The 16,080-nt window shown below is 39.5% G+C and overlaps 1 protein-coding gene and 1 long non-coding RNA gene across 11 annotated transcripts in view; one reads left to right on the top strand and one right to left on the bottom strand.

The window, feature by feature from the left end:
• The window catches only part of LOC139607077 (uncharacterized), a 20,051-nt gene extending 9,863 nt beyond the window's left edge, over window positions 1-10,188 (bottom strand). Inside the window, exons 1-4 of the long non-coding RNA XR_011684774.1 lie at window positions 10,093-10,188; window positions 9,467-9,607; window positions 8,611-8,771; window positions 8,002-8,143 (exon numbers count right to left, since the gene is read on the bottom strand). This is a non-coding gene — a long non-coding RNA (uncharacterized lncRNA). The remainder of the gene's footprint in view (window positions 1-8,001; window positions 8,144-8,610; window positions 8,772-9,466; window positions 9,608-10,092) is intronic.
• LOC139606996 (NLR family CARD domain-containing protein 3-like) overlaps window positions 1-16,080 on the top strand; it is a 23,752-nt gene extending 7,672 nt beyond the window's left edge. For 6 of the 10 annotated variants that reach the window (XM_071459516.1, XM_071459512.1, XM_071459513.1 and 3 more), the window contains 5 exons: window positions 10,083-11,862; window positions 11,971-12,144; window positions 12,557-12,730; window positions 13,838-13,884; window positions 14,175-16,080. In XM_071459516.1, coding sequence (XP_071315617.1) covers window positions 10,083-11,862; window positions 11,971-12,144; window positions 12,557-12,730; window positions 13,838-13,884; window positions 14,175-14,707 — 2,708 coding nt within the window. In that variant the 3' untranslated portion in view covers window positions 14,708-16,080. Of the gene's footprint in view, window positions 1-102; window positions 277-473; window positions 648-1,906; window positions 1,954-2,243; window positions 5,743-6,990; window positions 7,318-8,029; window positions 8,130-8,261; window positions 8,367-8,673; window positions 8,779-9,397; window positions 9,595-10,082; window positions 11,863-11,970; window positions 12,145-12,556; window positions 12,731-13,837; window positions 13,885-14,174 lie in introns of those variants that run through there. The other 4 variants (XM_071459519.1, XM_071459518.1, XM_071459521.1 and 1 more) reach the window with 4 other exon arrangements.

The following is a 16,080-nucleotide window of genomic DNA, read 5'->3' as shown; positions in this document are numbered from 1 at the left end:
TGATCTGGTTTTATGCTGCTGCAAACAGGTCCGAGTTCCACCAATGAGCTTAAACAGTTGTACCTTGTTCTTTATAATATTATAACTTTATTATCCCCCCAGACTAGCAGACTGCAAAGTGACTACAGAGTGGGTTGAACACCTGGCCTTTGGTTTCAAGTTCCCCGACACACCTCTAAGAGATCTGGACCTGAGCAACAATGACCTGAGAGATTCAGGAGTGAAGCTGCTCTGTGATGGACTGTCGAGTCGATGCTGCAGACTGGAGACACTGAGGTATTTATATCGGAACTAACATGCCATATTGCAAATGGTTGGACAAGACTTCAATCTGCTGCAAATTAAAAATGTCTGTTTACTTGGGTGTACTTAAAAAAATATTCAGTCGTATCAAAATGTCTTGTTCCTTGTATGTGCTTGGTTCAAATACATCTTGAATCTGCATGTTGATTAACCAAGCTGTGTTTTCTCAGTTTGTCAGGTTGTCTGGTCACAGAGACAGGCTGTGAGTTTCTGGCCTCAGCTTTGAGATCCAACCCCTCCCATCTGGTAGAGCTGGACCTGAGCTACAACCATCCAGGAGAATCAGGAGTGAAGCTTCTCTCTGAGCTGAGAGATGATCCACAATACAATCTCAGCAAACTCAAGTAATTATAATCTTAGCTGTGTTTGAGAATGTATCACCATAGAAAAGCTCAGTGAAACAGCTTTGTACTGCTCTTTATTGGAGGTTAACCCGGCATACATTTGTGAAACCAACCAGCTAGTTAGTCTTCATCTTTGAAGCCTTTTCTCTTGTAAAAATCAAAACACTTCTGATACAGCAGATATCTTACCTTTGTGCCACTTGTCCAAGTTTGTCCTCAAGTATTAAATAGGCTGATTGTTGCCCTTAGCGTCCTTTGAGGGAAAGACATTCAATCACCAACCGTCAATTACAAGTAGGTGTTTTCTGACCTCAGGGCAATAATGAGCCCATTGTGGCTTTGCACACTACAATCAATCTCACTTGGACAAGTGACACAAATGTAAGATTTCTGCTTGTTCAGAAGTGTTTTCAAACAGCTTTGCAAAGGAAAAGACCAAGGATGAAAACAACAGTTTGTGGTTCAAGTCCTGGCTCCTTCATCTCCATTTCAAAGTGTCCTTGATAAAGACACTGAACCCCAAGTCGCCTCCAGTGTATCATGTGAACGTGTGTGTACAGTGGAAAAGCACCACACAGTGTGAATGGGTGAATATGGCTTCCATTGTAAAGTTCTTTGAGTGGTCGATAACACTAGAAAAATGCTATATAAGTGCATCTATTTTACCAGGTAGGTTGGTAAATGGATGTCTGGTTAACTGCTCCACCTCTGTTAAAAATCATTGCACAGCTGCTTCCCTGAGCTTTTCAATGGGAGCATCTGTGCCCCACACAGTGAATGAGACAGTCCTGAACAGGGCTGTTGTAACACTATTGTAGTCTACTATATTTATGACTTCTCTACTGAGCTAAGAGAGAAGTGTTGTCAGATTATTTTTACAGCTCCACTATATCAAAATGAGTTTACTGTCAGAGTTTTATACTAGATCTACACTGTGCAAGGACAACAACACTGATAAAAACACCTTCTTACAGAGATACAGTAAATGACCAGAATATATTCTAGTTACTTCTAATGTTTAGATTCAAGTTAAGATAGTCAAGGGTGCCGTATCACTGGACTGAACTATAGTAAAGTGTAGTGACGTACAGTAGCACCAAAGGTTGGTTGGCAATAACAACAGATGCATATTCTCTAGATTTACCGTGGACACATCTGTAGCTCTGGTACTCTTGATAGCAAAGGTTCTGAGAGCAGCACAGTCTCAGTTACATAACTGTTCTCTGTTGTAAGATTTGAACCTTCATTTTTCTCTGCAGTCTTGAACATTGTGGAGATCGCTGGATGATACCAGGATTAAAGAAATGTAAGTAATCAAAGCCTGAAGTTGGAGGTCTATGCAGGTTTTCAGTGAACAGATTTCTTCTATTTCTATTATACACAAACTTTGCCTTTTAATGGACAATAAACTTCCGCTGATAGATGGGTCTGAACATTTCTGTCACTGAGGCATCCGTACACTTTTCGAGGAAAGACACTGTTGAACAACAAACACAACTTTATCTAAAGCAGATTTGGGCTTATTTATTGTCAGTGGTGCCCACACATGATATCATTTAAGTCCATGTTCTTGAAATGATGTTTTCTTACCTCCAGATGCCTGTGAGCTCACTCTGGACCCCAACACAGCCCACAAGAACCTCTGTCTCTCTGAAGGGAACAGAGAGGTGACCTGGGTGGAAGAGGAGCAGTCATACAGCGATCATCCAGAGAGGTTTGATCAGTGGCCACAAGTGCTGTGTGAACAGGGTCTAAAGGGGCGCTACTACTGGGAGCTCGAAGTGGTGGAGCCCTTCAACATTGGGGTAACGTACAGAAGCATTGACAGGAAAGGGGATGTGAACGATTGCAAACTGGGACGCAACAAAAAGTCCTGGAGTCTGATTTGCTCTAATGATGGTTGTTTTATTCTGCACAACAACGAGCGTATCAGTGTATCTTCACTCTGCTCGCGCTCCAGTCGGGTGGGAGTGTATCTGGATCAGCCGGCTGGCTCTCTGTCCTTCTACAGAGTTTTTTCTGACAGTCGGAATCGCCTCCATACCTTTAAAACAACATTCGATGAACCACTCTATCCTGCTGTCGAACTTCGCACTCCTTCCTCTGCATTATTTTGTCAGCTACGATAAACAAGCTTTCACTGCACCACATGAGTGACCGTGGGCGTAGATTTGCAGGTAGATTGTTGGAATATGTCCTATACAATCAAGGGGCTACTGAATTATTCTTACCAACATTTTTACCAATCTAGACTTGTTTAGACCTGTGCCATTTTAGAAATGACCCAGGATTAAGTGTCCCTGTCCTTTAGGGTCAGGCCTAAGCAGAATTGCCAGGTTTGTGTCTGCAACATTGGTATATTTCCTCATAAAAGAGCCAGAGATAAAGAAAGAGGCAATGAGAGTAGAGGACCAACCCACCAGCTTGCTGTGAGGGGTAACTGAGTTTGAAGCAGTTTTCATGAATCAGTATAGACGGCTGTTTGTGCATGTTGAAATGATGGTGGAGGCAGTCAATGAGAGAAGTGTCTGACTGGTTGTGCAGCCGTTTAAACCAATGATTTCACTCGTGTAGTTTTTCTGTGTTTACTGTCTGCACCTTTATTTTTGCCATAAGCAAAAGACTATGAGTTGATAACACCAGCAGTGTGAAGCAAAACAGCAAAATTTACAGTGATAGTCACTAGATGTCAGTCAAGTGCAGTATAAGTAAGTAAGTATACTCAATTTGTGTTGCACTCCAGTTGCCATTATTTCCCATGAAAAGTCTAAACACGCAGATGTATTTGCACAGAAGCTCCTGGTTTCTGCTTTACTGTGTGAGATTAAAGTTGCAGACTTGTTTAAACCTTTAAATTTGTATTGATTTTGCAACTAGACAGGTTTGACCAACTTTATATATACATTTCACATGAAACTTCTACCTTAACTCTGGTAATGTTCAGCCTTTCTGATCTTGTAAATAACTGATAGTTATTCAGTGTATTGCAGATATTGTTACTGTAAGACAAAGCAGATCAGTACTTTGCAGAGACGAGTATTTCACTGTTTTGATCTTTTTTAGTGTACTGATGTAAATACATAGGTTTGGTGTTGTGTTTTTTACTCATTTCATTTAAGTTAGTGGCAGTACATTTTATCATTTTTACCAACTGCCACCCAGAACCTTTTTTCTATATGTAAAAGTGTAAAAGTATTTAGCTAAACAAACACAAACCGGAGCATGCCACACAGCAAACAAACAACTGTAGTTCATGTTGTATATAATAGTGTCACTCCAGGACAGATACAGGCAGATACATCCCTGTGTTTAGACTTTTCTCTGATAGCAATGGGAAATACAACAAAAATAATACTTGTTATATTTTTTCTGGGCCCTGATGTGCAGCATTTCTTATGTTAACAGCTGTTGCTGGACATATTGTGCTAAATGTGGACAATACAGCTGATATACAGAGTGGAGAAACAGAGGGGATTCATGTGGAGCTATAAACATTCCTATGATGAGAGATTCTCTGAATGAGTTTATCTTCCTTCCGCACATTAACAACACCTGTACACTAACAAGGAACCTTTTCACATGATTTCTTTTTATCTACTATTTCAAAGTCCTCTACACCTTCAACCTGCAGTAATGAGGCTCAGATATATCTACTTTAATAAACCCTGAACCTGTCGTCTTGTGGTATTTTTAAACGCACCATGTATTCATGCTTATTATAAAGTACTAACAAATGCACAGTGCAGAGCAAGAGTCACTGAGCTAAATGCTAACATCAGAATGCTAACTAACTAACATGCTATTTAGTAGGTATAATGTTGTCTTAGTAGGCTAACATTTGCTAATTAGCACTAAACATAAAGATGTCATGACGATCCGTCCAATAGCTAAATACCATCAACCATCAACATCAACCTCATGGTTGAACTAGAGGAAAACTGCTTAACCTCTGGGGACCATGAATATTTGAACAAAATTTCTTGGCAATAATTTCAATAGTGGCAGAGATATTTCATTTTGAACCAAAGTGACGGACTGACCGACACATTAACGTCCCTACAGCCACACCGCTAACATGGTAAAGATATAAACTAGTGGTGAAAAATCCTGAAAACTGTATATGCGCACCTTTGAGTACAAATGTTAGCTGACCCACATTAGCAGAAACAGCCATTGTGAGCATTTGTATATCCTGAATTCTGTACGTTTGTGTTGTGTTTGTAAAAGTTGTTTTAATGTTTGTATCCGACTGTACTAATGCTTATTAGTAGCATTGCATTTATTTTCTTTTTTGACCACATAGATTGCAGTGTGCTTGTATCTTGATGTATTTTACCTCTGTGTTTGTATCAGTATATTGTTAATGTGTTTGATGTAATCAGAATTTTAATGTAACCTGTTACTGAAAATGGAGGAGCTATGTCCCAATTCAGGGGGCACATCCTTCAGGGAACGCGTTTGAAGGAGCCTATGAAATGGGAGAGCCTAATTTTGCTGCTGCGACACAGTCGGTCTTTAAAGTTTTCTGAATGCTGTGGTTAAAGGTTTCACATTAGCCTCACAAAGCCAGCCTAAATTTAATACACAATTGGTAGCAACAGTTCAAAAACACATTTTTTTAAATTTCATTTCAAGACTCGACTGGACAAATGTGGCTAATCTATGTTTCCAGCTCACACAGTGAGAAAACCTTTGATCAAATTTCCACATAATCCATTGACATACATTTCTGAATCAATCTGAGGAGAGAGATAAATCATGCGGTGGAAGCAAAACAGTTCAAGAATCATCATCTTAAAAGTCTTAAAAGAGGAATCTATCAGATATGCTGGAAAAGCGTATTCTATGAGGTAGCTTCCTGTTCTGAAATACTTGCTCCAGAAATGATGGAGGTGCCTCACTTAAAATCACCTTTATTCCCCTTTGAGAATCTATGAGTTCAAAGGTTTGTCTGGCTTCTGTGAGGCTAACTTTTACTGGACTGAGTTAAAGATGTTTGAATATTTCAAGCTTTTTCCATGTTCTGAAACTTCATATATTCTTCATGTGTGTATTTCCTATATATAAAGATTAAAACAGCGCCAAATGAAAGACATCTGAACAGTGTGTGGGGTTTTTTTTTAATACTGAAAATATAACATTTTCAGCAGATCAGTTGGGTTGAAGTCGGTCACTCAGATAATCTGAAACATGTGGTAATCACATAAAAAAAAGTCTCTTCATGCGGATAGTTTTAGTTTTATTTGTTCAGGGTTTTCGGACGTGTGTGTGAGATTTCTGTCCACAAGTCAGTACAATGACATTTAATTTATGGTGCTCATAGTATTGAAAACATGGTTTTAAACAATCTACAGAATCCTCTTTTCAGAAACAGTACTGTTATTCTGGAGTTTTCATTGAAACTACTTTTTACCAAAGAAACAGTCTGTATTAAAACTGTTGATGATTTGATGTGAACTATTTTTATTTCTGTTTATCATTTGAATGGCGACAGCTTTTGTAAAAGGCATCTCAGTGATGTAAAAATGATGTGTGTGCTCCATCTGGTGGCTACATTGGAGATCTTTTTTTGCCCTATCTCAACTCATCATGACATGGAAACAGTATAAAACTTACTTGAGATATTAAAACATGACATCAGCATCATGTACAGACACATTAACAGCAGTGCTGACATTGTGAAAGATCTCTCCCATATCAACTCACCTGAATGTCCCATCCCACCTTGTACCCCTCCCAAAAATTATGTATTGATTTTAAACCATTTAGAAGGTGCAATCAGTGACTGGTAAACTGTAGGTCGACAAATCATACAGTGGGCTACATGCTAATAAAGCTACCACAGTAAATGTACGAAGCCTATTTAACAAACTGAGAGGTAAAATAAAGGCTAAATAAAAATGAACACAGAAGTTCTTTAGTCCATCGAGAATGAAATTGTAGCCTAATCAAGCCAGTTGTGTCACCCACTGTAGTTTAGGCTAAAAAGATGTGATACAGATATTAGGTGGTTATTATTTTAGTAGTGATTTGTCAATAACTGAGTTAATATTTAGGATATCCTTTGTTTGAAATGTGGAAATGTGCGATGAGACATTGAGTTAATCTGTCCTGGGGCCAGAAACCAATAGGACACATTCTCCACCTTGAATCCACCTTAAAAATTCAAGATGTGTGTAAAATACACAGTGACTACACTGACTGTTACTAACATTTTGTCTAGGTGTCTTCATTGTTATAACTGCTGGAGCTGCAGTTAATAGATTATGCATTTTAATTTTTAAAGTCAAATTCATTGATCCACACATACAGAAGCAGAAAAGCATCATCTGAACCCTTAAAGACTGAGAACCACCCACTGTCAGGGCTGAGGAATAAATGTCATAATATCAACACAAGTCTCCTCCTTCACAAACTTTAACTTCGACTTCTTGCAGAGTCAGACTCATTTATCCTGGTTTACTCCACAGATGTTGTGTAATAAGTTTAAAATCAGCATCTTGCTCATGGTCCGTGTTACATAAGGAATAGAAACCGAAAGTGAACAAACGAAGGGAGGGTCCAGGGATGAGGAAGTTGAGTAGACGGGTCAGGCTGACTACACGTGAGACGTTCAGGGAATATTTTTGATTCAAAAAGCAACAAGGAGCGAAGCGTTTGTGCTAAAACAGTGAGTATCTGTTTATTAACCTGTGTGTTTCCTTGTGAGAGGTCGGACCCGCTGGCTGCTGTGTAGTTGTGTGTCGCTGTGTGTAGTTGTGTGTAGTTGTGTGTGGTTGTGTGTTGTTGGCCTCTCTGTGCAGACACAGGAGACATGTTGTCCTCTGAGAGGTGAAGGTCACAAACTGCGCCATAAAACAACCTCAACAAAAAACACTGTCGTTATTTATATTTTTCTTGTTATTATATTATTTCTTCTTCTTCTTATTATTATTATATTATTCTGTGTGATAGCATTAGTTAAAAGAAATGTCATTGAATGCCAAATAACAGCTTTGATTTAACTGCACAGTTGGAATATCATTATCATTTGTTTTTGTTTTTACATTAAACACAATGGAAACTGCGCAGTAGTGGGAGAAGATTTGAATCCATTTTATTTTATTCTATTATATTTTATTTCTGTATCTTGAGGGATGAGGATTTTAATTGTATGTAAAGAACTTTGTAAACTTTGTTTTAGAAAAGTGCTATATAAATAAAGTTATTATTATTATATGAATCCATAGCTGTTCAGTAGAATACATAGAAAACCGCCAGTAGTATAAACAAATCTCGCATTTAATCTTTGTCAAAAACTGTCTGTACTGTACAAAAACAGCTGCCATTATGATGAAATTTTCCCTTTACAAACCTTTGCTCTGACTCCCACTGTTTAACAGCAGAAATGGCTGAGAGGAAGAGGAAGAGGAAGAGGACGCGTTCTGTGGCGGCTGAGGAGTCAGATCAGAAGATCAGCTCCTGCACAGAGCAACCAGTCAGGTCGGTTTAACTCACTGTAAATGAGAGAGAGAGACGCCTTCAACAAGCTGCACTAACAAGTGACACCTAGTGGAGAACTCTGCAAGAAACCGTCTGAAGACATGACGAGTAAATCAAACTCTCTCCTCTTAGTTCACAGATCAGAGCAGGAAGGTCCACGAGTCCCAGCGGTGTCTCCTTGAAGAGTGACAGATCCATGGGTCATCCACTTCACTTTGGGATTGAGGACCCTGAACGGTAACTCTGCATTTTATGCTTTCTAATTAAAATAAAATGGGCTTGACAGAGCTGGACACAGGTTACCCTGCCAGACACAGAGTCATACAGTCAATTAAACAAGTCAGCATTTTACATTAAAATGTATATATTGGTTCCCTGCTTTTCATCTGTTATTAATCTGAAACTATAAACTGTCCATGCTTCTCTATGAATTCCTCCTAATGTTTGTTTTGTATCATTAATTCATGTATATCTACTATACTTGGGCAGTAAATGACCTCTCTCTGAAGAAATGATGAGTAAATCAAACACTCTCTCCTCTTAGTTCACAGATCAGAGTAAATGGGTCCATGAGTCCCAGCATTGTCTCCTTGAAGAGTGACAGATCCATGGGTCAGCCACTTCACTTTGGCACTGAGAACCCTGAACGGTAAATAAAACAGCATTAACTTTCCTGCTTCTTATCTAACTGACAACCATGAGCACACCTGTCCAGCACCTCAACATATTGAAAGAGCCACCAACCAAACACAGCTCACTGGGGAAAAGTTCACCAGTAGCATCAGTTTGCAGACCAGATAACCAAGTAGCTGCTCAGCTGTGGCACATTTTACAGTATTTATATGATTCTAAACAAGTCTACATTCACCCCATAGACTGAAGCTGAGATTACAAGAAGAACATTTGATATCAAATTAGGGTTTTCTGATATTTTCATGCCATTCCTCTCCTCTTCCCTGTCCTGTCTGTGTCCTCATGAAGTTACGGAAGAGTCATATCAGCTCCAGGATAAAGATAAATATTTTGCTGAAACTGAAAAGATTACCACATCTCAGTGTCTTTTATTTCATTTGCACTTGTTCTGTATTGAAAATTAATTTACTTTTCAGTCAGAACTTTAGACCAAAGCTGCTTAAAGAAAATTTATTTGAGAAATTGGTATCTGTGTAAACTACCAATGCTTTCAGAGAAAATTATTTCACAACAAAACAGTTCCAGGTAAAGGGCTACGTTGGCTAATAATGGGCCATTTGTTGCACTGCTTACAGTCTGATGACTGGGGATCCATCCAGCTGCTCAGTGTGTGAGGAGGATTTGAGGGATCCAGTCAAACTCACCTGTGGACACTTGTCATGCAAACAGTGTCTCAGCTCAGACTGGGACCAGTCTGATCCACCAGCAGCCTCCTCTTGCCTGAAGTGTGGAAAGAAACCCAGAGAAGATTCTGAACACCAGAGTGGCGCTGGTAAGTTTAAATACTGCAAAAATATTTAATATATATTACTATATATTATTAATACTGCTACCACAACTAATGGTATTAATAGAGTAATACTTCATAATCAGTGGGGCATCAAATATTAGTATTTAATGTTTAAATAGAGCAACATACTGTTTGTGTGGTTTGTGCTAGGTTCTGGCATTAAAAGGAATCAGATTTTCTTTTGCACAAAAATTATGTATTTATTATTTAGAGCCAGAAAGCAACCAGAAAAAGCATCAAGTTGCTCTCCCACAATCTGATGATATTCAGCAACTTTGTTGAGGTGTCAGGTGTAAAATTACAATCAAACGAAAAATTACATTCAAAAGAAAACTTAAAAAGACTTTTAGTCACAAAATCACATCAAAGTCAAGATTTTGTGCTTGTTTGTGGTTTTGCATGACTAAGCTAAAATGATTTGACCACCCCGGTATTATTTGAATTTGCAATCATGCTTTTGCTTGTTACAGGCGACAGTACACTTTGGAAAGTAAAGAAGGAGTTTAAAGAAGCCATGCGAAAGAAATTTGCTTTGACATCTGAAGGTAGTGGTGACCAACAGAGTTCCCTGAAGACCATCTACACTCAACTCTACGTCATCACTGGGGAGAGTGAAGGGCCACATGCAGAGCACGAGTTCATTGGCCTCCAACGTAAACTGAAAACACAAGCATTGTCTAAAACTTCGGTGAACCTCAGTGACATCTTCAAACCTTTGCCTGGCCAAGAGAAACCCCAAAGAACAGTCCTGATGAAGGGCAGTGCAGGAATTGGAAAATCATTTTCTGTGCAGAAATTCATTCTTGACTGGGCTGAGGAGGAAGCAAACCAGGATATTGACTTTGTTTTCTGTCTTGCTTTCCGAGAGATGAATTTGAGCAAAAATACAAAAGACTTGCACAAGCTCCTGACTGAATTCCACCCTTCACTCCGAGATTCAGCGGATTACGTCAAAACCAAAGTTATGGTGATCCTGGACGGTCTGGATGAAAGCAGACTTCAACTGGAGTTTGAAAAAAATAAAATGATAACCTCTGTTAATGAAGTTACGTCTCTGGGTAACCTGCTAGCAAACCTGATCCAGGGTAACCTTCTTCCTAATGCAAAGGTCTGGATAACTTCCCGTCAAGCAGCAGCCAGTCAGATCCCTGCAAAGTACATCGACATGGTGACAGAGATAAGAGGGTTCAATGAGCCACAAAAAGAAGAATACTTCAGGAGGAAATTCAGTTGTGACCTGAGTCTTGCTGACAGAATCATTTCACATATCCAGTCTTCATTGAGTCTTGACATCATGTGCCAGATCCCGATCTTCTGCTGGATTTCTGCTGTGTTGTTCCAGGAAGTCTTTAGAGGAGATGAAAAAGCTGAAACTCCTCAAACTCTGACAGAGATGATGGCTCACTTCCTGTTTGTTCAGACAAAACACAGACACAGAAAATATGACAAGAGGACTAAGAAAAATGAAGAGAACCTTCTGGAGACACACAGAGAATTTCTCCTGAAACTTGGCAAACTTGCATTTGTTCATCTGCTGAAGAACAACCTCATCTTCTATGAGACAGACCTGGAAGACTGTGGCATCGACATAAAAGAAGCATCTATCTACTCTGGATTTTGTACCACAGTTCTTAGAGAAGAAGAACTGTTTTCTCAGAAGAAGGTTTTCTTCTTTGTTCATCTGACCATCCAGGAGTTCTTCGCAGCTCTCTACGTCTATGACTGTTTCACAAACAAGAACACAACAGAGCTCAACAACTTCCTTGATCTGAAGGACAAAGAACATACTTTACCTGATCTTCTAAAGATGACAGTTGACAAAGTGTTAGAGAAGAAAAATGGCCACCTGGTATACTTCTTACGATTCCTTCTTGGACTCATGGTTGAATCCAACCGGAGAGTCCTTCAGGGTCTGCTGACACCACCAGATTCAAGTCAAGATACTGAAAAGAAAATCTTGACTTACCTCAAATCCATCCGACGGAAAGACCCCTCTCCAGACAGTTGCATCTACCTCTTCCAGAGCATGGTTGAGATGAGAGACCAGAAAGTCAAAGATGAGATTACTGAGTATCTGATGTTGAAAGATCGTTCAAAAACCGAGCTGTCTACCCTGCACTGCTCTGCGCTGGCCTACATGCTGCAGGTATCGAAGAATGATCTGGATATACTGGACTTGAAGAGTTACAACACATCGGAGGAGGGCAGAAGGAGGCTGATACCGGCAGTGAAGAGCAGCAGAAAGGCAATGTAAGATGATCTGGTTTTATGCTGCTGCAAACAGGTCCGAGTTCCACCAATGAGCTTAAACAGTTGTACCTTGTTCTTTATAATATTATAACATTATTATCCCCCCAGACTAGCAGACTGCAAAGTGACTACAGAGTGGGTTGAACACCTGGCCTTTGGTCTCAAGTTCCCCGACACACCTCTAAGAGATCTGGACCTGAGCAACAATGACCTGAGAGATTCAGGAGTGAAGCTGCTCTGTGATGGACTGTCGAGTCGATGCTGCAGACTGGAGACACTGAGGTATTTATATAACAACTAACATGCCGTGTTGCAAATGGTTGGACAAGACTTCAATCTGCTGCAAATTAAAAATGTCTGTTTACTTGGGTGTACTTAAAAAAATATTCAGTTGTATCAAAATGTCTTGTTCCTTTGGCAGTAATGCTTGGTTCTTGTATATTGGAATCCATCTTTCTGCTGAGTTTTTTTTTCCCCCTGAAAGTCAGAATTGATCCCCACCATTCAATTGATTCTTAAACTTCAACTTTCTCTCTACAATATTTGGGTTCTCTGCCTGTAATGAATAAAGACCAATAAAGATCAACCTTCTTTACATTTATTCAGGATTTGAAAAAACTCACTGCTCGTGACAGCACTCTACATAAATACATCTTGAACCTACATGTTGATTAACCAAGCTGTGTTTTCTCAGTTTGTCAGGTTGTCTGGTCACAGAGACAGGCTGTGAGTTTCTGGCCTCAGCTTTGAGATCCAACCCCTCCCATCTGGTAGAGCTGGACCTGAGCTACAACCATCCAGGAGACTCAGGGGTGAAGCTTCTCTCTGAGCTGAGAGATGATCCACAATACAAGCTCAGCAAACTCAAGTAAATATAATCTTAGCTGTGTTTGAGAATGTATCACCATAGAAAAGCTCAGTGAAACAGCTTTGTACTGCTCTTTATTGGAGGTTAACCCGGCATACATTTGTGAAACCATTCAATCACCAACCGTCAATTACAAGGAGGTGCCCTCAGGGCAATAATGAGCCCATTGTAGCTTCGCACACTACAATGAAACTTACTTGGACAAGTGACACAAACGTAAGATTTCTGCTTGTTCAGAAGTGTTTTCAAACAGCTTTGCAAAGGAAAAGACCAAGGATGAAAACAACAGGCGACAGTTTGTGGTTCAAGTCCTGGCTCCTTCATCTCCATTTCAAAGTGTCCTTGATAAAGACACTGAACCCCAAGTTACCTCCAATGCATCATGTGAATGTGTGTGTACAGTGGAAAAGCACCACACAGTGTGAATGGGTGAATGTGGCTTCCATTGTAAAGTTCTTTGAGTGGTCGATAACACTAGAAAAATGCTATATAAGTGCATCTATTTTACCAAATTCAGTCAGGTTGGTAAATGGATGTCTGGTTAACTGCTCCACCTCTGTTAAAGATCATTGCACAGCTGCTTCCCTGAGCTTTTCAATGGGAGCGTCTGTGCCCCACACAGTGAATGAGACAGTCCTGAACGGGGCTGTTGTAACACTATTGTAGTCTATTATATTTATGACTTCTCTACTGAGCTAAGAGAGAAGTGTTGTCAGATTATTTTTACAACTCCACTATATCAAAATGAGTTTACTGTCAGAGTTTTATACTAGATCTACACTGTGCAAGGACAACAGCACCAATAAAAACACCTTCTTACAGAGATACAGTAAATGACCAGAATATATTCTAGTTACTTCTAATGTTTAGATTCAAGTTAAGATAGTCAAGGGTGCCGTATCACTGGACTGAACTATAGTAAAATGTAGTGACGTACAGTAGCACCAAAGGTTGGTTGGCAATAACAACAGATGCATATTCTCTAGATTTACCATGGACACATCTGTAGCTCTGGTACTCTTGATAGCAAAGGTTCTGAGAGCAGCACAGTCTCAGTTACATAACTGTTCTTTGCTGGAAGATTTTAACCTTCATTTTTCTCTGCAGTCTTGAACATTGTGGAAATCGCTGGATGACACCAGGATTAAAGAAATGTAAGTAATCAAAGCTTGAAGTCGGAGGTCTATGCAGGTTTTCAGTGAACAGATTTCTTCTATTTCTATTATACACAAACTTGACCTTTTAATGGACTATAAACTTCCACTGACACATGGGTCTGAACATTTCTGTCACTGAGGCATCCGTACACTTTTTGAGGGAAGACACTCTTGAACAACAAACACAACTATATCTGAAGCAGATTTGGGCTTATTTATTGTCAGTAGTGCCCACACATGATATTATTTAAGTCCATGTTCTTGAAATGATGTTTTCTTACCTCCAGATGCCTGTGAGCTCACTCTGGACCCCAACACAGCCCACAAGAACCTCCGTCTCTCTGAAGAGAACAGAGGGGTGACCTGGGTGGAAGAGGAGCAGTCATACTCCGATAATCCAGAGAGGTTTGATCAGTGGCCACAAGTGCTGTGTGAACAGGGTCTAAAGGGGCGCTACTACTGGGAGCTCGAAGTGGTGGAGCCCTTCAACATTGGGGTAACGTACAGAAGCATTGACAGGAAAGGGGATGTGAACGATTGCAAACTGGGACGCAACAACAAGTCTTGGAGTCTGATTTGCTCTAATGATGGTTGTTTTATTCTGCACAACAACGAGCGTATCAGTGTATCTTCACTCTGCTCGCGCTCCAGTCGGGTGGGAGTGTATCTGGATCAGCCGGCTGGCTCTCTGTCCTTCTACAGAGTTTTTTCTGACAGTCGGAATCGCCTCCATACCTTTAAAACAACATTCGATGAACCACTCTATCCTGCTGTCGAACTTCGCACTCATTCCTCTGCATTATTTTGTCAGCTACGATAAACAAACTCTCACTGCGCCACATGAGTGACCGTGGGCGTAGATTTGCAGATAAATTGTTGGAACATCTCCTATACAATCAAGGGGCTACTGAATTATTCTTACCAACATTTTTACCAAACTAGACTTGTTTAGACCTGTGCCATTTTAGAAATGACCCAGGATTAAGTGTCCCTGTGCAGTTTTTCTGCGTTTACTGTCTGCACCTTTATTTTTGCCATAAGCAAAAGACTATGAGTTTATAATGCTAGCAGTGTGAAGCAAAACAGCAAAATTTACAGTGATGGTCACTAGATGTCAGTCAAGTACAGCATAAGTAAGTAAGTAAGTATACTCAATTTGTGTTGCACTCCAGATGCCATTATTTCCCATGAAAAGTCTAAACACACAGATGTATTTGCACAGAAGTTCCTGGTTTCTGCTTTACTGTATGAGATTAAAGTTGCAGACTTGTTTAAACCTTTACATTTGTATTAATTTTTGTATTAATTTTGCAACTAGACATGTTTGAGTTTCAACTTTATGTATATATTCCACATGAAACTTCTATCTTAACCCTGGTAATGTTCAGCCTTTCCGGTCTTGTAAGTAACTAATACTTATTCAGTGTATTTCAGATATTGTTACTGTAAGACAAAGCAGATCAGTACTTTGCAGAGACGAGTATTTCACTGTTTTGATCTTTTTTAGTAGTGTACTGATGTAAATACTTAGGTTTGGTGTTGTGTTTTTTTACTTATTTCAGTTAAGTTAGTGGCAGTACATTTTATGTACTGTATGGTTTATGTTGCGTTTGTAAAAGTTGTTTTGATGCTAATTGCTAATTGCTAGCAATTGTATTTATTTTCTTTCTTGACAGTTTTAACCTGATCTTTGTGCTTGTATCTTTATGTATTTTACCTCCCTGTTTATATCAGATATTACAGATTGTTAATGTGTTTGATGTAATCAGTAAGTGATGGGAGCTGTGTCCCAGTTCAGGGGCCACATCCTTCAGGGGACGCAGCCTTCAAAGCAGTTGTAGACCACGAAGGCTGAACTGAAATGAGACGTCTGGCTCATGGAGAATTTTTGCTTTGTGTCACCAGCTGTGTCTTCCCTTTCCGTTGCCTTGCAAAGTGCTGCTTCTGTCGCCTAGCAACCTTGCCAACATGTAACTTTATTCACAAAAACTTGAGATTTTAAGTCACTTTTTTTTTCCTCAATTTTACCGGGAGCATTACCTTTGCCTTTTTTTTGGGCTAATTTTTACTGAGTGAAAGCCATTTGTATTTTTCAAGCTTTTTGCATATTCCGAAATTTCATATATTTTTTCCATGTATGTATTTTCTATATAAAGATTACTTATATAAAAATAAATCACTAAATGAAAGACA

Source organism: Trachinotus anak, unplaced genomic scaffold, assembly GCF_046630095.1.
Source record: "Trachinotus anak isolate AG129_WGS33_773 ecotype Australia unplaced genomic scaffold, CSIRO_AGI_Tana_v1 ptg000023l, whole genome shotgun sequence".
NCBI lineage: Eukaryota > Metazoa > Chordata > Actinopteri > Carangiformes > Carangidae > Trachinotus > Trachinotus anak.
Note: the sequence above shows the minus strand (reverse complement) of the source record. Positions and strands in the feature narration are given on the sequence as shown.